The sequence below is a fragment of the Euprymna scolopes genome, chromosome 28 (genome assembly GCF_053919585.1).
Source record: "Euprymna scolopes isolate OS-2025 chromosome 28, ASM5391958v1, whole genome shotgun sequence".
Classification (NCBI taxonomy): Eukaryota; Metazoa; Mollusca; class Cephalopoda; order Sepiida; family Sepiolidae; genus Euprymna; species Euprymna scolopes.
This window is the reverse complement of record NC_136509.1, coordinates 54529923-54556207: the sequence shown is the minus strand read 5'-3', so window position 1 is coordinate 54556207 and position 26285 is coordinate 54529923. Positions and strand designations below refer to the sequence as shown.

At 30.9% G+C, this 26285-nt stretch overlaps 1 protein-coding gene across 4 annotated transcripts in view; it reads left to right on the top strand.

Annotated features, from left to right (window-relative positions):
* LOC145249633 (citron Rho-interacting kinase-like) overlaps window positions 1–26285 on the top strand; it is a 384140-nt gene that overhangs the window by 329334 nt on the left and 28521 nt on the right. For all 4 annotated transcript variants that reach the window (XM_080111385.1, XM_080111382.1, XM_080111384.1 and 1 more), the window contains 5 exons: window positions 424–663; window positions 2515–2614; window positions 9149–9229; window positions 11196–11349; window positions 14355–14587. In XM_080111385.1, the coding sequence (XP_079967511.1) occupies window positions 424–663; window positions 2515–2614; window positions 9149–9229; window positions 11196–11349; window positions 14355–14587 (808 nt within the window). The remainder of the gene's footprint in view (window positions 1–423; window positions 664–2514; window positions 2615–9148; window positions 9230–11195; window positions 11350–14354; window positions 14588–26285) is intronic.

Sequence of the window (26285 nt, the reverse complement as noted above, 5' to 3'; positions counted from 1 at the left end):
GACTCTAAGAAACATTGTCATACCATAAATGACAGAATGAAAAAAATTTTATTTAAATTCTATGCAAAAACTACAAAATAGTACTAAAAATAGACATTTTGTTGTAAAAAAAATACAAATTTTATAGTAAATATTTATTTTTAAGAGATTTTGAATTTTGCTGCTTTGGAAAATGCGTTGGTTCGGATGAATTCAGCTTGATTCAACAGTGACTTTAAAAGCAATCTTTTCTTGTTAAAATTGGTTTTGTCTTTTTGTGAAGTCATTATTGAGTACAACTGAGTTCTTCTTCAATAATAAGACTCAAACTTTCCAAATTATACCAATTTGCTATGTAAAGGTAAATTTGCCTTAAGGCAAAAGTAAAAAGCTTTTTTAGCCCAAATATACTTACTAGGCCTTGTTTTTTTTTTTTCCTTAAAGGACTGGTAAGAATACTTGGGAACAGCGCTGGGTGAGGCTCGATGGCAGTTTGCTAATGATGTACAAAGATCCAGATGATCCATCCCCAATGGACACATTTGAGCTGTGCCCTGAAACGGACAGTGAGATGGTGGTACACAGTGCAGTGACAGCAGCCGAACTTCCCCAAACAGCCAGTTCTGATTTGCTGTACATCATGAAACTTGAGGAAATTCCCAACACAACCTGCTGGCCAGGAAAGTAAGACATTTTATTATTTTCAAACACTTTTTTCTAGATAATTTTTTCCAGATTCTGACATTATTTTTCTATTTGACATTGTAGCTATTTGCATGTAAGTAAATATATAAGCATGGAAGAATCTAGATGAACAACAGATATAAATTGAGATGATTTTTGGACTCTGAAGAAAGGTAAGCAGAAATTACCTTCTCAGATGTCCCTAAAAAAAGAAAACGCTACCACAAAGGCAAAAAGAATTTATTTTAACAATTGATTTCCTTCACACGAAAAGTACTGTAAAAAACGAAACTATGTAAAACTTCGAAAAATATCTTTGCATTTTTGAAGAACAAATATGCAAGTAAATTTTTACAAAATTGAGAAAAGTTTTATTTTAAAAAAAATATAAACTAATCTGTTCCCTCTTTAATCTGTAAATAAAACATCCATGTGCTCATAGAATTTCTATTTTAGTCGCAAAGTATTAAGAACAAGAGAATTCTTATCATTTTTTTATCAGTTATTCAGATTAAGTCTCTTGTTTTTTGGTGATAAAATTAAATTTACACATGTGATTATTCTTTTCTTATTATCAGTTTGTAATATTAAGCCTCCCTTTCTTTTCTCATAAAAATAAATGTGCATATGTGATTATTGAAGTGAGTTGAATACACACGTGTTCACTTTTATTATATAGCAAACTTAAATTTCACATTTTTTTAAAATGAAACAAACAAACAAGCAGATTTCTTGGTTTTAATGATGGCAGGCAATTTCAAAGTTTTGTTAGGGATGAACAATGGTTTCAACAAAAAGAGATGATTCTCTACACTTGAAATGATTTTTTGGATTGCCACATTAGTAAAAGGCAAGATCCTGAATGGACTTCATCCCCTCCCCCACCTCAATTTTTATCTGGGAAGGTTAGCTCAAAGATAATCTCTACCAAAACAAACCCAGCTCAAATCAAGGCAAAGAAAGGATTATTATTGACAATTTTTCATCCGGATACACTTGCAAAGCACAGATGCACATTTGGATCATATCATTGAATGGCAATAAAACAAAGATTATTGAATTTCATGGGCAGTTAGACATGGACTGAAGTCTATGTGTACCAAATATGGTTGGAGTTTGAATTTTAATAACTGATTCTGTAGGTGGCATGTTTTTTTAGGGAAAAGGATACCCTGTACATACTAGCTGGCATAATTAACATTCAATGTTTTTAATTCCAAGTAAAAAAAAGAGCTGTGCTCTTCCAGATAGTGTCTCATGGAAAGCTTTTTTAGGCACTAGATAATGAAAGAAATTAAGAAAAGGAAAATGATAATTTCACTTTAACATATGTGTAAAATATAAAATTATATAAACCTTATGAGGAGACTGTGGAGCGACCAATGTTTCTACATTCTTTATGTATCATCAAGGTTCTAAATGAGCTTCTTAGTCAAAAGCAAAAGGCAAACCCCTCCCAAAATTCCAACTGAGAGGCTAAGAGAACGATCTCTTTCTCAACTCTTTTACTGATTAAATGCCCACTCCTTCCCTCTTTGGTCATTTGGATCAGCTACATACAACTAAAGGTCTGCTTAGTTTAATTATGTGATACCCCCCCCCTTCCATCATCATAGAAAACTGGATCCCACTGACCAGCCAAAGTAATTTTAGATTCCTATTTTTATGTTTTAGACACTTATAAAACAGGCTAAAAATATATAGACCAACAAATAAAATGCATGTATACAAATGAACCATTTCCCTTGCATAAAATTACATATACATAACATACACACGCATCAAAGTTGTAAAGCTGTGTTGTTCACCTGTCGTAATTTTTTTTTTTTTTTTTTTTTTTTTTTTTTTCAGAGTGATTTACCTGATGAGTATGAGCTTTTCCGATAAACAACAATGGGCCGCAGCCCTTGAAGCAGTCGTCAAGAAAAAGAATAATAGTAATAAACAGATGGTAAGTAGAAACTGGCCATTTTTATTTTACTCATATATATATATATATATATATATATATACCAGAAATAACAACTGACAATGTACACAAATGAATGAGAACGCCTGTATAGTTGTGTTCGTAACCATGAATCCCATATTCCTATTTTTATTTGTTTTAAGTTATAAATAAAACTAGAGGTAGTTTTACACCATTTTTATGTATCCTTGTGAAAATTAAGTTAAATGTGCATTACTAAATTTTATTTTTAGAAACCTTATTCCAATATCAATCAAAATCTAATCAATGATTTTGTTTAGGAAAAATGTCTTAAATTTGTAACTTAAGAGATTTTACAAAGCAATTGAAAATCAAGAAATTTTGCTTAACTTGTCTCTAATAACTATGTTAAATTGAAAATATTTAAATGATATTTTGCCTATATTATGGCCCCTAAAACTCCTTTTAAAGAAACTAAAATTTGGGAAGTATCTATTGATGACTAATATGTGTGATTGAAATTTCATTACAATTGAAAATATCTGAATTTTCACAAAGATTTTTCCTTTGTATAAAACTAAAACAAAATATAACCCACATTATCCACCTATGAGAAACTGTTCCAAAATTTATAATGATCAGCTAATTTTAGAGTTTACTCTACACACACATATACACATACCTACTTTTATATATGTACAAATGAAAGATCTTTGCTGTATATCTTAAATAATGATCACTCTGGTTGCTAACATTATAAATTTGTATGTCCTTTCACTAAGGTAATCGTGAAATAGTAGGATAGATTACATTCTCAAGCTTTGAAAGAGCAACTGGTTTAGGAGAAAAAACTTTGAAATAACACTACATATCTCAATTGTAAATTAGACTTGCAAAAGACAACTGCAAGCGAGTGTGAACAATTTGCACAGAAAACTCATGAAAAAAAAGATGATCACTGGTCATATTACTTGTATTGATTGGACTATTGTTCTCATCTTAAGTGTTATTTGTACAATGTTTTGCTTGGATTAGCCTTTGATCGTCCTCAGGCATGTTGATTGCTGTTTGAAAGAGAAAAGAGAACTGAAAATGTTTTCTCAATCATTAAATCATTTCTCTCTGATAGGCTCATAAGAGTAGTGGTTGATGGGCAGAAATCAGAAGCCCACAGTATTAATGCTGGAATCCCTCAGGGGTCCATTCTGGGCCCAACTCTCTTCCTGATCTACATCAATGATCTCCCAAAACACATACTTAAATCATTTGTTGACATCTATGCTGATGACAAGACCATCTATGGCAACACATCAAAGGCCGTAAATGACAAAGTTCTCTCTGATTCTCTCTCCTCTGATCTTGAATGCATGGTACAATGGGGGAAGTGCTGGCTGGTTACTTTTAATGCATCTAAAACCAAGCTCCTATCTTTACATCATCAACACTCCGATCCCCATCTGGCATCAATTGAAATGGATGGCTCTCGTCTTGGGGAGGCTCCATGTTTTGACAAGTTTCTGGGATTGACCTTTACTCCTAATCTGAAATGGAACACGCACATCAAGTCTATTGTCAAGGTCGCTGGAAAAATGGTAGGATCCTTCTACCGCTCCAGTAGATATCTCACTACTGATGCAATTCTCTATCTATATAAAAGCCAAGTACGTCCAAGGATGGAGTATTACTGCAGCCTATCCTGCCTTGACAGAGTACAAAATAGGCTTTGTGGCTTAGTGGGGGATGCCCTTTTCTCTTCCCTGCAACCTCTCTCCTACAGAAAAGACGTTGCAAGCCTGTCTTTGTTTTATCGTTACTTCCATGGTAAGTGCTCGTCTGAGCTCCAATCTCTCACGAAAAACACCCGTCTAGCTTAAACCACTGTCAATAATTGTCCCCATTCTTTATCTGCGCCTAAATCAAAACGTAGATTCCATGAACAAAGAACGCTCTTCCATTTGCCTGTTTCCCACCTGACTACAACTTGGATGTCTTCAAGTCCAACATAAACAAATTCTTGATAAACTGCCCCCTTAAGTAAGAGACTTTATCAAATCTCCATTACTAATGATTACTACGATATTATCTCATTGATTACTGTACACGCAATAACCCTTATCCCCAAGTGGCTTCTGGGCCTTGATAAGCGGTGATGACCATGTAAAAAAAAAAAAAAAAAAAAAGTTGCTGGCTCATATTCTTTCAGTTAGTCTCTATTTTATGTTTATTGTTTTGTATTTGTGAAAAAAATTGTTTGACAGAGGGAAGGCAACTCTAAAGACTGGGGATTATCTCACTTCCATTGCCGAAATTTTAACCAATTTGTCAAAAAATATGAAACAATAGCCATAAAATAGAGACTAACTTAAAGAATATGAAAATATATACTGAGCCAGTAACTTTTCTCTTTTCTTTTCCAAACAACAACTCACATGCTTGAGGACGGTCAAATGCCAAACCAAATCCAACCAAAACGTTGCACAAATAAAACTCAAGACGAGAACAATAGTCTGATCAATACAAGTAATATAAACAATCAGCCGTCATCTAAAAAATTCAGAACTTTAATGATCACTGATGCTTGCAGCAACATGACATGTGTTTGACACAAACTTTTTCTCTTTTAAATATTACTAGCGAGGGGTACCCGACGTTGCCCAGGTGTTTGTAGGGGTGTGTGGTGTTAAATAAAAAAGAAGCCCGGGGGGGGGGGGGGTAGGATCGAAGCCGAACCCCTGAGGCGAAGTTTGAAAATAAAATCGGCCAGCCAGAAGTGAAAGATGTTTGAAAGTCGTCGAGCGTTACGACGATGACGATGTAAGCATTGTTATAAGCGAAGTAAGAAAAGAAAACAACGTTTTAATTAAGCGGGGGGGGGGGTAAACACAAAAAAAAAATAACGTAAGGCAAACGAACGATTAAAACAGAAAAACGAACGTTACATGAAAAATGGCTTAAATAATACAGGGTTCAATATTTAAATTAAAAAAGTTGAAAAAAAAAGAAAAGAACATCTCACACCACGATTCGAACCCAAAATGTTTAGATAATGAACCAAGGCCTTAACTACCTGAGCTAAAGTGACGTCTTTAAAGTTTGTTTGGTTTATCAACTATTTAAAGTAAATCAGGTCACGACGTCATGACGTCATCTGACGCATGAGTTGTTGACCCTCCCCCCTGTCGATTTCGGGGTGAAAAAGTTAACGTTTTTCTCGTTTTCTGTCTAGACATCTCTCTCTCTCTGTTTGCGTCTCTCTCACACACTCTCTCTCTCTCTCTCTCTCTTCGTTTTCCTTACTCTAAAGACTGGAAAATGGCGTCTGGCTGTTTTTATTTTTAAAAACTTCGTTTGTTAATATTTTTTGTAAGCGTATTTTTTTTTTTACTTCACATGTTTCGCTTGTTATTTTTCATTTAACTATCGTATCTACCTATTTTGAATGTGGTAATAACTTTGGTAACGTTGCCATAGCGTAGAAGTTCATAGTTTAGCTTTAATTAATTTTTTTTACCGATAACAACATTTTAAAATTGTAAATTAAGACCGCCATTAGAGCTTGCTGACGTCAAAATCACGTGACATGACTCAGCGGGTTTTAAATACAAGTTGACCCAAAATAAACGGCCACGTGTGTACTTTATGTAGAAGAGTTGGCGGCCGTATTTTTGGGGGCAGTTATAAATCGATTTAAAAATATGTAATGTTTAACATTAAAATGTCACTTTTTTGGGGGCCCCCTCCCTGCAGAAAATCGATCAGTTGACGCACTTCTGATGGTCACTTTGGGCCAATTTTTCAATATTTGTCGTCCGGAGGGTGGGGCTTTCATATGAGACCAAGTTTGTGAATTTTTGTTGTGTCTGTCGAAAGTTTTTAGCAGACACACAAACATATATACACACATTTTCGCTTTTATATATATAGATAATCCTAAAATATTTCTTAATCACTTATAGACATGAATATTTAACCCTTGTTTAAGTGAAATAACAAAAAAAAATCTTAAAATGGATGAAAGTCCAATGATTGAAAATATTTAATCTGAATACTGGAAAATGGGTGGTGAGCCTTTAATATTTTTGATGCAATTCTGTAACCTGAATGCACTCATCATATTTAGATTTTAAAATCACAGTATTTTTAAGGTTTGTAGACATTTGGTCTTCTTGCTTAGAAGGAATAGTGGAAGGATGCAGAAAAAGTGATAAACCATCAAAAAAGTGGCATAAGAGACTAATCATACATGATCAATCCAAAATATATTATCATTCCATCTTCTCAATTTATATAGAGATACAGAAATGGCTTTATTTTGTTTCAAGAAACTATGACTCTCTTCCTGACCTACTACTCACAGATATGTGCTTCTTTCATGTATAAAATCTTAGTAGTGACATGAAAAGAAATTTGCTTCAAAGATATAAAAGAAGCCATTAAACCAGACATTAAATATGCGACCCATGGGTTGTAATTGACTCTTTGTAAGCACACTTGTGACTTGCATAAAAAATACTGTAATTTTGTAAATTTATAATCAGATTTCCAGTTTTTATTATATAAACTGGATAAACATACATAGTTTACTAAAAAAAACCAAAAAACTTCTTTTATACTTAGAAATGATATATCACATTTTTTAAATTTCAAAGGTAGAAAAAGAAGAAAAACTCAGATGCATATGTATGGTATGTGTGGCAAAAAATGTAAAATTTTGTGAAACTATGAATTAAAATTTTAGAAAAATTCATGAATTAAAATGGAACTTATTGTAATTTAAATTATTGAAAATAAAATTGTGTGCAAAAGTGTTAGGATAATTGATTGGAATCTGGAATTGAAACTTTTTGAAATATCAGAATCAAAAGAATTTGAACTTTGTTTTGTATTTAAAAAAAAAAAACGATTTTTTTTTTTACTGAATTTTCTATTGCTGCTACTAATGATGAAATGATAAATATTTATTGTTTTTAAACTCTTCATTAAAATTATAGATCATAATAACATCAAAATATGATGTAAATTTTTTTCTTTTTTTGTATAATAGATGAAATTTTGCATGATTTTTTAAAGTATGTAGTTGATTTACAAGGTTCTGGAAATTTTTTAAAATTTGACTAAAATATTTTTATCAAAAAGAGTACTGACAAACCTCATTAATAATTTGAAAATTTCAGATTAACAATAAATCTTTAATTCAATATTGAGGAATTTAAAAAGAATTGAAATCAGTAATTTAGAACAGAATCTGTAATCATATCAGAACCAGAAAAATTTTTTGGAATTGTTTCATGATTAATATGCCTATTGTATATTTTGTCATTATAAAAATAATTTTATCTGATTTAAATTTATTGTATGGACCTCTTGTAACAACACAAACGAACCCACATGACTTGCTAAACCAAAAAGATCTCATCAATCCAGATTTTATACAACCATAGCATTAAGTTTTTTTTATATATATGCAAACAATAAGAGACATTATCTGGTTTTCCCCAAAGTTGATTTAATGAGAAAAATTTTAGCTAAGAAAGTTATTTTAAACAAATTTTCTAGAAGGGAAACGCATAAAAACAACAATTGTTTTTATTCAATATTTTTACTAACAATTATGCTTTCAAATGAATGCAAAATAAAGCTAAGATACTTTCCTTGTGATTTTACCATAAAATGAATCCTGTTTATTTGATTGTACTCGGACCTTTAAAAAATGTCAATGAAGAAAAAAAAACTTTCACATGAGTTTTGCTAGTGAAGATTATTTTCCTCAAAATAGGATAAAATAATTAAATGCTACTAGTCCCCAACACATACAACTTACTTTTTGAAAGGGAAGTTGTTGTTAACATTGTTTTTTGATTGAATGGATCGTGAGAGGATGAGTCTGAATTCAATTTGTAAAGAAAGGAAAAGTAAATACATGATCAACTTTTGTTGAACCATCTCAATTTACCTTACACGTTCTTGATTTCTCAAATTATATTTTTATTTTTTTAATCAGCTTTTTATTTTTCTTCTTTTATAAAATTACTATGCCATTTGTTTTGTTTGTTGTTACCAAATTTTTTTTTTCTTAGTAAGATTTTGAAAGTTAAATTTATTACAGTATCATTTGGTTATGAAATTATTAATTGAACTAAAAAGTTATAAAATTATAATTAATGTTAAGGTAATATTGTTTTAATCTTTATAAAATTCTTAGATGTAAATAGCTTCTAATCTTTTATTACATATTGATTTACTAAAACCAAAAGTGACTTTCTATTCGATAATTTAAATGCTTTCAACTTTTTTACACTTTGAAGAGTTCTGAATTTTTTTCTTTCAACTAATAACAAAAGATTAAAATAGATGACTTAAAATGCATGTGTGTGGATTTAATTTTATAAATAGGATAGTTGGAAATTTAGTTTCAGTACTTTATGCGATTACATTTTTATTTCAGTAAATAATTGATTAAAGAATAAAAAAAATCTGAGTCCTGTACAGGTGAGAGATATGCACAGACAGAAGTGGTCATCTTTTATTATTTTTTTTTTTTTTTTTTTTTTTCAGAAATTGTTACACACAGTGATTCTTCAATTAGAAAATCAAAACAAAATTGAATTAAACTGTTCTTTGCTTCTTAATAAACAAGTAAGTTTTATGTCCATTACTGCCTTCTCTTTATTTTTAGATGGGTTTTTGCATTTTTTTTTCTATTGTCACATTTCAGTTTTAAATAGCATTTTCATTGATGAACTGATCAGTTTGTGAAAATGGAGTAGAGTACAATTCAATTTCTTGTGATATCTGTAAACATCCCCATCGATGATGGTGATGGTAAGCATCATCAATCATTATCCCACCATGGTCATGGTCATTTGGCATCGATGGTGATGCCAAGCATCATCAATCATTATCTTTATTTTTGGCATTATCTCACTATCTTATCATACTGCTATTGTCTGTGATATTAACAAGTTTTTCTTTCTCTGTGCTCTGTTGACAGTTCTTATTCTAACCTTCAGTTTGTTTGGATCCACTATTTTTGGCTTGATGGCTGTGTTCTCTGGCATCAGTTGTGTGGAAGGAGAATTGTCTTACACAGACGTATATATATATATATATATATATATATGTGTGTGTGTGTTTGAATAACTTTACTACGATATGCCTGTCTTAATATGCTAGTCTCTTATCCTCTTTATGCAAGCTGTAGTTATTGGTGAAAAGTTCCTTTCAGGTACTTAGGGAAAATATTGTTTATATTCCTGAAAATAGATTAAACTAATATTTAAACCATTTGTTGACACTTACCATCACAATTTTTATTGCAATACAATAACATCACATCTGTTGATATCAAATAAGCTTTGGAGTGCATCAAAAATGGTGGAAATAGTTCAAAATTGAGCCAAAATACATTAATATTACCTGTACCTGTTCTACTGAATGCCTTCAATCTATCTTCATTTAAATAATAAAAAAGTAGATTAAAACTGAATATAGCATCTAAATTAATCTAATTTTCAATATTTTGGATAGATTTTGCAAATCTTTTGCTATTTTTTGCTTTTCAGACATTTAGCCTGTGAAAAAAATTAAAATGACACTTCAAATTAAAAGATACTTTGCCAAAACCTGATAAGAAATGTTATTAATTTGGTGGTGAAATAAGTTTTTTATAGTGTGGTTTGATTTTTTGATTTTGTTTTTACACATCACTAGACCATTATTCTGTTTTTTACAAACTATGAATTGAAACAGTCAGAAAACAAATTTACCTCAATAAAAATCTATCCAGTAATTTAATGACTTAAATCATTGTTTTGAGTACTTTCTATATGAAATAGTCAAAGCTCATTTTACGTGTGCAATTTCCTGAAAAATTAAACTTTTTGTGACAAATTCAACAAAAAAAATCCAGAAAATGTTGCAAAAAAATGTAATTTTAAAATTTGGACATTTTGAAATGATCATGTGCAATGGGTCTTTTTGGAACACAAGATATTTTATTTGGCCCATCCAGACCATTGTCAGCATTACCTGCAAGGTGGATTTCCTGGAAAAATGGTTTTGTGAAACTTTGCCACAAATGGCCCAAAATTTCTAAAACTATTAAATTTCACCCCAGTAACCTATACATATTCTGAAAGTATAACTCATAAGTTATATGTTGAGATTAAAATCAATCTCTGATAGATAAATCCCTTTTATTTTTTATAATGACTGGAAAATCATAACTTACACTATGGACAGTGTTATAAGGCTAGAAATCTACAAACCAATTCTATGCAAAATCTCTTAAATTTTTTAAAATATGAAAAAAAAAAAACCCCAAACTTTTTTTTCATCAAAATGACTGAATTTGGCATTTAATAACCTTATTCCTCTTCTTTCCACTCACATAACTACGTTTCTTTTCAGACTTTGTATATTAAACAGATATCTGAAAGCATAGCTTTCAGACACCTCTACACACTCCAAATTTATCTTTTTCTGTTTTCTAATTTTTATCTGCACTTTTTATGTTAAAAGAATATCTAAAAGATATAGAAATTAACCAATCAACTTCTCTACGATTACTTTATTAAATGTTAATGCCTTCTGTTATTTTTAGTTATTGCTGGTCGGTGCTGAAGAAGGTCTTTTTATCTCGGAAGTCCAAAATTCTTCTTATTCGCTCTACAGTTCTCCCATCAAAATTACAGGAGTTGGAAGTGTTTATAAGATGACACTTGTGCCTTCATTAGGGATTGTTGTTTTACTTGTAGGTAAGTCATCACTATCAGTTTTTGAATCATAGTCTCTTTATTTCAATTTGCACTACTATTCTCAAAATCGTCATTGCTTTCATGGTTTGCATGCTGTAACTTGTGTTAAGAGAAACATTTTCACACCCTTCATATATATCAATTAAGCAGACACCCCTTCCCACACCCAATCCTTAGCAGACGGAGTCAAAATGAGGCTGGCCGAGCGACCTAGATTTCTACACTCACGCAATGACCTTCAACTGTCGCCAACAAGAAAAACGCGGGAGAATCAAGGGAGTTCGACGAAGGCGGTGGACACGGAAACGTGTGGGGGCATTCTGCGCGAAAAATGGAAACACCGCGGTTGATTCGCATGGTGAAAAAAAAAAAAAAAAGAAAAACATCTCGTCGACTCGTATCGTGCCACAAAGGAACAATATATACCCACCTTGGCACTAATCGATTGGAATTCACGCCGTGCTGATAAGGAATAACATATATCCACCTTAGCATAAATGGATTGGAATTTACGAGAATCGATCCTTCAAACCAGCACCTCATAAAAGGGAAAGAAGCTTCGGGTGAATTGAACGTCGACTCAACAAAAGAAGTTAAGTAACTCTTTCTAAATTGTTTTTGCTCGATCAATTATGTGAACTGTTGAATGCCCCATGAAAAAAGGGAAAAAGAAAAAGAAAAAAAATGGGGAAAAGAAAAGCAACCCTCGAACTAAGGTTTTTTTTTTTCCTAAATGCTGAATCCCCCCCCCCCCTGTTGATCGGCCCATAAGTAACATATCATTGACTATAAAAAAAGAAAAAAAGGAAGAAAAAAAAGGGGGGGGAAAGAAAAGAAAATAAAAAAATAGAGGAAAGAGGGAAAAACTATTTCTATATCTTGAGACTTTCAGTGTGACCCCCCCCTCTCTGAGTATCACTCATATCTCGTTGATTCTCATCGAAGAGAACAAAAGAACCTTCCTAAGACAATCGAAATATCACTCACCCCACCCCCCCCTCTCCTTGTCCCAAATCATTGTCTGCATGTATATATTCTTTTATTCTTTTTTTTTTTCATGTTATTTCAGTTATGATTTCAGTTGCATGTTCTGTTTTCGTAGTTACATTTTACCCGGTTCAATTTGTTTAAATAAATTGTTGATTTAATAACTCTCATACCCGTGTTGACTTGTGTCTCTTTTGTTTGCCTTACATTGCCGCCCGTGAATGCCTCGAGTATATTCCACGACGATTCTGGTCTGAACCTGGACACTGTACCATAGAGACCGCATAATTTGCAGTCGGTACCCGTCAAACTTTTCTTTTTCTTAAAACGCGTGCCCGGCCTTGGGATTTTCTCTGAGAACTCCAACCTTGGTACCGTACAGGGAGGTTCTCGTCAAGAAACAGGCTCGTGGTACCGTCACACTTGCAACATTTTTTCGGTACAACTTTTGAACTTGAGAATCTTTTTTTTAACTCGGTAACCTAGACAAAATTTTAAACTGAATCCTTTCTATGATTCAGGGGAATAGATTGATATAGGATCACCATTGGATCACTAGTATCAGCCGATGTATACATGAAATACATGCAAGGAATAATATTGGGATCAACATCACTAATGCTGTTGCAATACATAACATATTCATGCTCTGGCCTCATGAGGAGGATATTCAAGCATTACTGGACCATGTGAACTCCAGCGGTACTGTTCATTATGGAGGATAAACATAATAAATTGTTCTTCTTCAATGTTGATAACTTGTTGAGCAGAGGTTCAGGTCATCCTTACATTGCAAGCCAACCTTCAATTGTTAATACCTCAACCCCCACCATCCATATAATGTGAAGGAGGGAGTTATCCATTGCTTGCAACATTGAGCAAGGGTGATATGTAAGTAGCATCAATAGGAGATGAACAACCTAAGAGAAAGTCTCCATTGAATATATCAAGGGAGCATCACATTAGTTCCAAGAAATCTGGATCAAACATCAAATGACACTACCCAAAACTTGCCGCAGTCTACAATATATTTAGAGCTTGTCTCAGTATGATCTGTATGATATCAGGATGGTATTCAATACCTACTCAGCTATCCAAAAACATTTTGTCAAAGCAACCACTATGTATATCAGTCCATGTAAATGTGGGAAAATATAAAAAGGTGAGATATGCCACCCACTAAAAATAAGGCTAGAAGAATATCAGGGAGCCATGATACATAGAGATATTGAAAAATTAGCAATGGTTGATATTACATATGAACAGAAAAGGTAAATCATTTTCTCCAGTAAAAATTACAGACTAAAGAACAGTGAAAAGTAAAACATCTGAAAAAAAGCAGCACATACGTTGTGCAACAATGGTCTCTTAAGTGGATCTAGTATAGAGTTCAATACAATATGGAAACCAATAATATCTATGGATTTAAAAATACATGAATTATTTTTTGCTTCATGAGTCTTCCTTACGTTTATACAAACAATTGTTTTTTTCATTATTGAAATCTTACAGTGTTCCTGAAGAGCGATGATTTCTTTTGATGTTGTTGAAAAAAATATTTTTTAATATCTGATAGCCATAGTGAGATGCACTTGTACACATGTTGAGATTCATTTTACTAAGGTAGCAGCATTGCTATTATGAAAAATTTGAAAATCCATAAAATTTTTTTCAAAATTCTGCATTAAATAAATATTATGCTCTTATGTTTCTTAATAATTGAGCACCCTGCATAGGTTTTGAAAAAGATTGTTTTAGTTGGAATAGTTGTTTTTACTTTTTTAAAGTCATTTTTAATAATTAAAAAAATTTTCTATTTGACATACTGTTACACTTAAGCAAAATTTTTTATTTATGATTGTTAAAACCTTGTGACTTGTAAAATGTGAATGTCCATCATTATCATATCTTAAAAATAAGTAAATATTGTTATAATAAATTATGATTTTATTATGTAAGGCATGATTAATAAACATTCTTTTGTGATACAAGTTCTTTTTTGGGTTTCTGTTTTACAGAAGAGGATCGCAAGTTGATCACAATCAAGAAAAAATGCCTCAAGAACAAGTTCTTTCAGAAGTCTGAGGGCCAGTCAAATCCTATTCCATTTGAGGACATCGACAAGGTCAATCGTTGTACAGTGTTTGATGTTGGCATGTGGGAAGATTATGCCTACTTGTGTGCTGGGATGATTGACAAAATTATTCTTATGAAATACAACCAAGGATTGGATAAGTTTTGTGTGAGAAAGGTAAAAACAAAATACAAAATGCAATCTTTCTTTTTTATTTTTATCCCTCTCCCAACTCTCTGCACTCTATGGACATATTTCCTGATATTAGAAAGAATTCTGTATAGACATGCAAACATATAATAATCTCATTCATATCTATCTCTCTATTATATATATGTATTTATTTATTTAATAGTACAGAAGTTCAGAAAAACATTGGTACCGTCGGTTTCAAGCCCAACATAAAGGAGACCAGTTAATGATAAAACGTAAATGATGTTAGGCTCTCGTCAGCCATGTTGTTTCTGTCTGAGGAAAAAATTTCAGGCTCGACTTTTTTTTTATAATGATGTTCATTTTTATTTAACTATAGCTTATGAAATGAAATTGCGGACTGCTCTTGCAGATCCAGGGAAGATTGCCCATTAGAGGGAAAATGCAGGGTGAAATCCCTCGTATATGAAGCAACACTCACACATCAGGCTAACGATACACCAGAAATATACATACACATGACGAAAGGGATGTTTAAACAGAGATTTTACATGCACAACAGTTTCTTCAAGGCAAAAGCAAGGATGAAGACAGCACTAGCCACCCGAGTATGGCAGCTAAAAGATAACGGAACATCTTTCAGCATTAAATGGAGGATCATAGAGAGAAGACCAGCATACTCACCAGCCTCAAAACAGTACCCTCTTTGTGATGCGGAGAAGTACCACATTATAAAGACTATTAATGACCCTCAAAAGACCTGTTTGAACGTACACAGTAAGACCCTCAAATCCTGTTTACATAGTACACAAGCGCTCCTAATAAACTGTGAGGACCGAACAATGAACGAAGACCCCACCTAAAGGAATTTCTTCAAGAGTATTCTAGATGCAGTCAACTTAGCGCATAAATTAGTAAAGTGAAAATGGACATTTAGACAATTTGTAAGTATAAATATTAAGTATAAAAATTAAATATGAAAATTATGGCTACCTTAAAGAATACAATACACATATATAAAAGACTTAGAAATCAAATAGCCTGCATACCTCCCTCAACTATTTAAAATAAAATAATATAAAAAAGGTTAAAAAATAAATAAGATAGATTAATTACCTCCCTTGGACCAACTGAAACATGGATTATCTCCCCTTAACTGAAACAAAGAAGGAAAATTAATAAGATAAAGTAATTATCTCCCTTGCACCAGCTAAAATTAACAGAAGGGAGACCGGAAACTATGCAAAAAAAAAAGAAAAGTACATATTTAATAAAATGCATTAAATAAAAAAATTAGAAAATTCATATTAGAATAAAATAAAATATACAGAGATAGGAATAAGCAATAGTTAAATAAAAATGAACATCATTATAAAAAAATAAATGCAGGCCTGAAATTTTTTCCTCGGGCAGAAACAACATGGCTGACGAGAGCCTAACATCATTTATGTTTTACCATTAACTGGTCCCCTTTATGTTGGGCTTGAAACCAACGGTACCAATGTTTTTCTGAACTTCTGTACTATTAAATAAATATTAAGCTCTTATATAGAAAAAGTTTCTTTGTAATCGATCACTTTGTTGAAATTCTTTCCCCAAAAAACAGTAAACAAATATATGTGTGTGTGTGTGTTTTGGTTTTGATTTCAACTGATGGTACTCAAGTCATATTTTTTTTTACTTTTGAAATCACTATTATATATTGGGTAAAATATAATAATCAAAAGAATTTACTCAATAATAATAAATATGAAATCTGTATGAATTAAAATATTATATTCAAATGTATTTTTTTTACCGAACAATGCCAGACAGCCTGCTAGTATATATATATACTTTTTATTTATTTTTACATAAGCAGTAATATTTTGCTACACAGTCATGAGCATGTTTCGGTCAGCTCGTTATTAGTAACTATAGATCTCTTTAGGCAATACAGTTTATACAAAAGCAAAATTAGCAATGAAAATATCAGGTCTTCCACATCACAAGGAGCAAATATCAGGTGGTTCCGTCAAATGTTGTTAAAAATGGGAACAAGGAATAAGATTTGGTTTCATGTAAAGAAGACTATAAGGGTGTGGGTGGACTAGGGTCTGTGTTGAGATATAGGAATAAAGAGGAAAGGATGGGGGCTTAAAAAAACTGAAATAGAGGTAATGAAAGATTGGAAAGAGCAGTATATGTATGCATGTGTGATAGCCACCCTAAATTTTAAACATACTAGAACATATAGGGTCAATTAGCAGGGAAACATGAATTTAACAAACTTTTTGGAATATCTATGCAAAAAGGGGTTTAGATTTAACTGGAATGCTTTTAATTTAACTCAAATTTGCCATGGTCAGAAAGTATACAACTTACTCTTGCCCATCCCTACATAAATTTGTAAAGAGATTAAAAGATAGGGAAGAGAAGGAAAAGACAAAAAGGAAAGAAAGTGAAAAAAGGAGAAAGCCTGAAATAATTTATTGGTGGTGATTTAAAACATTTCTTTCTCCTTCCTACTCATCCCCCATCTCCCTCCATTCCCCCCTGCCATTTCTCATAATAGCTTTTTTTATTTATTTACTACTTGAAGCTTTAAAGGTTGTATAGCAATAATAATAAAAATCTCAAAATGTATATAATAAAACTTTCATGCTTAGATAAAATTATTTATTATAATTGCGATAATAATAAAAAATAGAAGACAATGGATATTAAACAGGTTAGTGACTGTGATATTAATGATAATTGATAATAATTTTTAATAATAATTATATTGATTATTCATGTATAAATAGCCATAACAATCAGAATAGTTAATAATGCTAATAATAATGAGCAGAACATGTGTAAAGTAAAATTAAAAAATAAAAAAGCAAAGATTAATGAATTTCAAAAAATCAAGGATGTAAATGGTAAAAGAGATAGAATACATCAAAATAATACTAACGATAATTGATCTGAAGTTATCTGCGTATACACATATATCTGCATGTGTGTGTTTCATTATTATTTGGAGTGGATTCAAATAAAAATATTACAGAATTAGTCTTTAAGTTTATCTTTATAAACCGTGCATATTCTTTACTGTTAAAATTTATAATGTACTTGCTGGTTGTGAGAAGTTAAAACTAGTCAAAGCTTAGAATTGATAATTTAAAAGTTATGGTTAAATCTCTTTAATATAGTAGGAGATAAACTTGATTTCAATTAGAACAAAAAGTTGAAAATTATAGTTTAAATTTAGGCTAATGTTTAATTGTGTTCTATCATTATCTGGGTTATCATACTAAATGTGATAGCATTTCTATAGTATTAATGTTAAGGAGTAAACGTCATTAAAAAGTTTGAGGGAGAATTAATGGGGGATATAACATACATGCATATGCCAAGTATCAATCTTAAAGTGGATGAATTGAGGAAAATAGATATTTGGAGTATGTAGAGAAATTGTTTGGAAGTAATGGGTATAGTCATATGGAATGATTTTCAGGAGCAGTGCTGACAAAGATGGTATAGTTATGAATTTAGCTAATATTAAATTTTGCGGGGGGAGGGGGCATTTAGATTTATCTATACAACTACGTTTTTATTTTTTTACTCTGGTTACATTCTGTGTTATCATTTAAAATTTTATTATGGTTTTTTATTATTTTTTTCAAGTTATTGTTGCAACTGTAGCTTAATTTAACAATGTTTTTATTAAATATGAGCAAGCTACCTAGCATTGCCCGGTTGTAAAATATGCTTAAGTATAATATTTTGATTAATGCAGATTTTGTATTTATTATATTATATTGGACCCAATATATGTTAAGTTTTGAGACATTGTGTTGAACCAAGATGGCGGCGTAGTTCAGATCAGTAACCAAGATGGCAGTGAAGAATTAAATGCGGTCCGTGACATAGTAAACGGTGAACTGATTGAATCCAAAATTCGACAATTTTTATAATAATTTTGCGACGTTTTGATTGGTTGTTTAGCACAGCCGTTGGTTATAAAAATGATTGGCGAATCCATTCGTCTCATACCCCCCATCACAAGTCAAAAACTTTTTACACACCCCCTTTTTTGATATAATGGAAAAATCCTTTCGGATTCAATTTTGGTTTCACTTGAAAAAAGGAAATAAAAATAAATAAATAAAAATAAATGAACAAAGAAAAATAAACCAATAAAATAATTTCTTTTTTTTTTGTATTTTTTTTTTTCTTCTGGTTTTATGGGAATTTGTCTTTATTCTCATAAAACCAGAAGAAAAAGAAAAAAAACATACAAAAAAAAAAAACAATTATTTTATTGGTTTATTTTTCTTTGTTCATTTTCCCCTGTGCACACACATCACAATTTGGGAGATCATCTGAAGGTATTATTTTCATGCCTTCGACTACATTTGGTAATTTTTTAATATCAGCTGTATTGCAGTGTCCTAGAATTTTATGCCAGGTTTCCAAGTCGTGACAGGCAGTTTTTGAAGGAACCATACTTTTTAAATAATATAGTCGGCCATTTCCTTTAATGTCAAATACAGTTCCATTGGGGTATGTCAATTTTGATGTATTTTGGCCAAATTGTATATTCGCGCCTTGTTTAATTGCAGCCTGCACGGAAAATATGTCTTGCTTAAATGTAGGTATGAACAGAGCATTTTTTAGAATACAGTTACAGATTTCGCCTTTATTATTTTTTAGGTATATTTTAGCATCGCCTCTTTTCAAGACTATATCATTTATTTGACTACCATCAGCAAGTTCGACAAAATGACTTTGAGGATTAAAGTTTGAATCAAAATTAATAAAATCAGATTCCTTGGTGATAACATGCGCTGTAGCACCACAGTCTACAAGGAGATTTTTACCGTTTGTGATATTGTCAAAGTTACATGTGAATAGAAATGTATGTTCTTCCTCAAAGTTCTCAACGTTTTTGTCGGAGTCCATTTTAGAGCGTTTATATCGACATTGGAAACTTTTGTGGTTGGGTCGTCCACAATTATAGCAGATAATTTTATTCTTTTTCTTGGGAAAATTACTTTTGGAGAATAGGTTGCGGTGAAGTGCGTAATTTGGTGGTATCTGCTTTTGAGAAGCATTTTTGAACTTCATAATATTGCTGGAGTTATTATTGTCCACGAGCATACGATTAGTCTCTTCGTAACTGCGCAATGCCACTTTAAATTCGCTGAAATTTATGGGTTTGTCTTTCTGAGTTATAACAGTTGTAAATGGTTTAAAATCGGCTGGAAGTCCCTTGAGGGTCATTGATATCAACAAGCTATCGCTTATTATTTCACCTGAGAGTTTTAAGGCATTGGAGGTTGTTTCTGCCCTTATGATGTAGTCGGTAATTGTTTCATCCTCGTTACGTTTTAAAGAGGTTAATTCTGTATATAGGGATATTATTTTCGGTTTCCCTTTAATGTTCTCGTAATATGTTCAGTGCTTTCCTCCCATCATCCAATGCGTCTCTTATAATCAGAGACAGACTTCTATCGTCTAAACATTGAATCAGTTCTGCAAAAACAGTCATGTTTTTTTTTTCGAGAAATTCGGTGTAGTTTTGATTCTCTGTTGTAGATTGTATGACTTTGTGTAGTTTTCGAATCCTTAGATATCCCAGAAATTTTACCTGCCACAATTCGAATTTAGATTCCAATCCGTCAAAGAAAAGACGGTGGCTGGGCGCATAACCTGTTAAGTTTTGAGACATTGTGTTGAACAAAGATGGCGGCGTAGTTCAGATCAGTAACCAAGATGGCGACCAAGAATCAAATGCAGTCCGTGGCGTAGTTAACCTCTTAAGTTCTGAGATATTATGTTAAACAAAGATGGCGGCGTAGTTCAGATCAGTAACCAAGATGGCAGTGAAGAATTAAATGCGGTTCGTGACGTAGCAAACGGAGAACTGATTGAATCCAAAATTTGACAATTTTTATAATAATTTTGCGACGTTTTCATTGGTTGTTTAGCACAGCCGTTGGTTATAAAAATGATTGGCGAATCCATTCGTCTCATACCCCCATTACAAGTCAAAAACATTTTACAAGTAATGATTTAAAAAGTTTTTTAAAAATGACTTATGCGCCACTACCAAGAATCAAAGTCAAAACATTTAGTCTGAGATTTACTTTTTTCCTTTGACATTAATTTCTAAGCTATGAAGATATTTTTGCTGCAAGCTAAAAATTAAAACATAAGCCAATAGCTATTACGTTACGCATGCATATTCGTAATGCCATCATTTGACCTTCAACTGGCAAATTCCATTTTTTCTAATTGTCACATTTTTGCACCGATTTTCCCTGGCTAAGACCAAAGTATAAAGTTTTGTATGCGTTTGAATACCCTGTATATGAAGTTTCATATCTGTAGACCAAAAATTGACCGAGGAGTTTAGTAGGCAAAATTATTTAAATATATATACACACATACATAAATATATATACAAAGAGGTTTGTATTTACTATAACCTTTTTACGCAAATATTACACAAGTATAAATCATGTAGAATATCTGCATGAATATAAATACATGTAATAGTTAACTAAAGTTGATCATCCTACAAGAAAACTGAAAAAACTAATAGGGAATTAATTAAAATGAATGTTTAAAAGAATATGCAAATTAGCTGGATCTTTTGCAGATGAATGCAATTCAACGACCCATATATAACAAACTTGTATTTTCTTTTTAAATAAATAGAAAAATGTTTATTTAATATGAATATCAATACACACAAGAAAGAAAACAGATTTATAGAAGTATAAATTTTGTGGAAGATATTGCTGAAGGGGAAGTGCAGTTTAATGAGATTTAAGAATTTTTTTCCTAGGTTGGTTTTAATCATTTGATTGAAAAGTAAACCAAATGATTTTCCTTTTGCAGGTTTTCTAGATGTGGGTGTTTTTTTTTTTTTTTTTTTTTTTTTTTTTTTTGCTAGCTCTATATACTCTAATTTAGTTCTTTTATATTTCACTGTTTACTTATTGTAAACATTTTTATGCTTATCAAATATTTCTTTGGATGAGGAGTTAGAACTAATTCTTCTGTTAATGGATTTGGGGATATTTTTAATGATAATTTTAGGATGATTTAAGAGAGAGTGGACATGTGTAGGGTTACTGTTACTTTTTATAGCATTCATAAGTTTCCTTGTTCAGGTTTAGTGTAACATCTAGGAAGTGAACTATTTTTATGTTCCTGGTAATTTCAATGTTAAGATTGATTCTTTTGAATTCTTTTATGATAATTATTTTGATCTTATCACATTTAGGGCCGTCAATATTTTTTACTAGAAGAAGACCATCATCTATATATAAGCCAATCATGTCAACTTCTATATCTTTAGTTAGATTGTATAAGGTATATAGTTCAACCGTGGCCTTCGTTATAAAGATGGCCGGCCAGCTGAAAAAATGACGTCATCGCCGAGGTCCCAACAAGCAAGATATGTGGAACTCTTGACTGTCAATAATGAACAGTAATTTTTACAGACAGCGTTACAAAACTTCAAAATTGGATAAAATAAAGAAATAAAGAAAGAAAACGATGATTTATACTGAAACTCATCTAATATTAATAATAAAAAAATAATAAAAAAACACAAGTTGTTTGTTTAAGTATTATAAGCAATTGAATATTTCGTTGTATTATAGATTTTAAAGATTAGAATGCGTTCTTTAATTACTTATAAATTACATTTTAAAAAAATGAAGGAACACGATTTGATTTGTAGTAAACTTGAAGTTTATTTGATATAATTAAATGAAAATTATGCATGTAAGATTATGAATATTTGAAGCAGAACACAAGCAAAATATTTGATATGAGTTAAGACAATAAACAAATATTAAAATTAAACTTTTTTTTTTATCAAAATGAATTTTTTTTTTATCAAAATGAATTTTTTTTTTTAATCAAAATGAATTTTTTTTAATCAAAATGAACCACAATCAAAAAAACAATATTTTTAAAAATCGAAATGAATTTTTTTAAAAATCGAAGTGAATATTTTTTAAAATCATTTGAACAATATTTTTTTAAATCAAAACTGAAAAACGAACGATGAATTAGTTTAACTGAAAAACGAACGATGAATTAGTTTAACTGAAAAACGAACAATAAATTAGTTTAACTGAAGAACAAACGATAAGTTAAAATTAAAATCAAACAAATAATGTTAGTATAAACAAAGTTACTAATGCAGAAATATTTCAAATATTAAATACATCAGACATTATAAAAATCCATTGTGGAATTTAATTAAAAGTTTGAATTTTTCTGAAATTTTTTTTTTATTAATGTTGTCATTCTCCTTGCGACAAAAATTATAACACCTTTTCTCGAACTTACCGTGTTTAAGAGAGAGTCGGCCGCCATTTTGAATTGTCCAATACATCGGTAAACACTGCATGTTTTTCGAGCTGAATAAACATGTTACATTGAATAAAAACACAAAAAATATATCCAGTTTGGTAGAAAAGTAACTTATCTTGCCTTTGATAACATTTATTTGTTATATATTTGTTTTTTGACAACTTTTTCGAATCTATGTGTACAGTAATACAAACCTAAAATTACATGCAAAAAAACGATAAGATAGAAAAATAATTATTAATGAACTTTTTTTTGTTGTTGTTGACTAAAATAGTCATAAACAGTTTTTGGTAAATATGAAGAATTACTTCACCTTGGAAAATTCCTTTATAATTCCTAATTTTATAGATTTTTGAGGTCGCTGTAAACGAAAATAACATTTAAAATTAAGGCAAATGAGTAGTTTCCAAGAAATGTTAGTTAAAAAAGTGGGGGATCACTTTTCTATAATAATTTAACGTAAACTGACCATCCACTTTGTGGCCACTATTTACCCTCGGAAAATCCTTTAAAATTCCAGGAAACAAGTAGTTTTTTTCTTTTTAAAAATATATTAGAAAATACTCGTTTGCCTTAATTTTAAATGTTATTTTCGTTTTCAGCGCACCCGAAAACTTATAAAAGTGGTAATTTTAAAGGAATTCTCGAAGGTGGAGTTATTCTTCATATTTAACCATTTTTTTAAAACATTAATAAATTCATGAAGTATTGCTCAGTAAAAAAAATAATTAACCTAAAGAAAAAAATCATGTTTCTTATTTAAGATTATTTCACCACATAACAAAAATAACATGCAAAATCATTTTTATATCCATATTTTCAGTTTGTTAAAATACGTTAATAATATAAATTGTAACACCACGAGTGAACGCGCGTTTTTTTTTTTTTTTAGTTTAGTTTCATATTATATATATATAAATAAGTATTTTTTAAATTTTATCTTTCTAGCTTTAAAAAAAGTTGTAAAATTTTATCAGCCGGCATAATTTATTTTTAAATATTGAAAAATTTCAGGAAAATTAATTTTTGCTAGAATTTTAAAACGTGTGTCAACAGCTTAAAAAAATCGTCTCTTCAAAAGAACGTGTTATGTCTCGCATTTTCCTTAGTTTTGTATGCTGTAAAAAATTTTTTTTTAATATTAGCAATTTATTTGAAGCTTCTTCTTTTGAATGGTAAAAAACTTAGGATGATAATCTTGAATTAAATTATAGTTACATCGTGTTAAATACAGGGGGGGGGAGCACGTTAAAACTTACTTTGCTGAATGGAGATGGTGTAAAATCTTTTCTTTTTACTGCATTAATCCATAGACAAGATAATTCTTTATTTTTCGGAAATGAAAATACTGTAACTTTCGGTCCTTTACGATAATTTCCTCTGCAATTCGGAACGATGCATTGTGAAGGCATTTTAATAAAAAAAAGAAATATTACAATACGTTACGATATCTACTGGTGACAACAGTTGGTTGCTTGAGTCAAGCAATGCTTGACACCGGTAAAGGGACTATCCGTGATGACGTCAGCAGATTAAATTATTTTTGCCCACCGGCCATCTTGTCTTTTAAGACGGTCTTGGTTCAACTAAGTCCGTAATTTGCAGAGTCAAGAGATCCCCTAGGAATATCAAATGGTCTAGTTAGATTTTGAATCCATTGTTTATTTTTATTAATTAGGACAGCGTTTCTGCATTTTCTAATGGTATCAATCTCATCCTTGGAGATATTGGTAAGGAGAGAGGCAAATTGCATAGCATCATTGAACAGTTCTTTAGTAATAGAGGAATAGTAATTTGCAATATCAAATTATGAGAAGGAACATTTATCCTTGTTTTTATTCTAAAGAACTAACTAATTGCATCAGCCATATTGATCCATTGGTTTAGATTATGTGTTCTTGATCTGAGAATTAATCTTTCCAAAAGTTTTTTTTTTTTTTTTTTTTTTTTTTACTGATTTTTCCAATTTCTGGTCTTATGGGGTTAATTTGTAGTTGGTTTGTTGTTGAAATCTTGTTTATGGTCCTTTAAGAGAATGTAGGCTTCCTGATTTAGTAATTTATTAACTCTATTACTGATTTCTAGTTTGTTGGTTATGAATTTGCTGTCAGAGTTAATTTTTTTCTACTAAATCAAAATTTGATTTTTTATAATGACTTATAATGTCTGTTCCTATATATATATATATATAACAAACCACATTGAGCTTCTTACATTGAGGATTTGTATATATAAAAAGTGAAATATAATTGAAAAAAAAATAATATTTCCACAGAAATATATATATATATATATATATATAAGAGCAAATAGTTAATAAAACATGTTAAAAAACATTTTGAAAAAGAGTTAAAAACATTTAATCTGAAAAGGAAACACTTAATAAATGGATAGTCCTTAATCCGCAGAGTTTTGAAGAAATACTTTTCTTCTCATCAGAGGGTAGGAATTAGTAAAATGCGGGATCGGATTTTGCATACAAAAGTATTTGATGAAACTGCAAGTAAGTCAAAGAGCTTACTTGATAACAAAAAGTGAAGCAAAGGGAATATGGTGAAGAAAAAAGTGATTTCACGTGAATGGATATTTTATTTTATATATGACCATGTCAGTGTGTGTGTGTGTACGAAACTCCTCTTTGAATATTTGGCTTACAGATTTGAAATTTGGTATATAGAGTATTTGGATCTGTAGGAGACTTTCAATTTGGTTTTTAGCTGGCAAAAATTGCTGCTAAGGGGTCAAAATTGAAAACAGTTGACTTGGGCGGGAGTAGTTGACTAAATCTGTTTGCATGCACAAATCTATATTCATAAGTTAGTGTTATTTTTTTATTTATTTATTTTTTAACTATTTACATGCATATGGGTGTGGCTTAAAGGTATGGGAACCCAACTGGAGTGTTGTATGTTTTGCTTTCAATTCTAGCTGACAGCACCAGATTCATTTTTTTATTTTTTGAAATAACTGCTATATATTGGGTATAATATAATAACTAATAGTTTTGGTTGTATTTTCAATTTGGTTTTTAGCTGGTAAAATTGCTGCTAAGAGGTCAAAATCAAAAACAAAACAGTTGACTAAACCGGTTTAGATGCACGATTCTACATCCATAGGTGAAACAATATTATTTTGTAACTATTTATATGCATCTGGGCATGACTCAGAAGCTAGGGAATGAGGATGGAGAGTTGTATGTTTTGGTTTCGATTCTAGCTGATAAAACATGAATAAATTATTTATTATAAAAGCAATTAAAAAACTCTTTAACAACAAAAAAATTACTTCTGATGATGATCATGGATTGTAAGCATTTGATGGAAAATGGTTGACACAAAATTAATCAGTTATATATTAC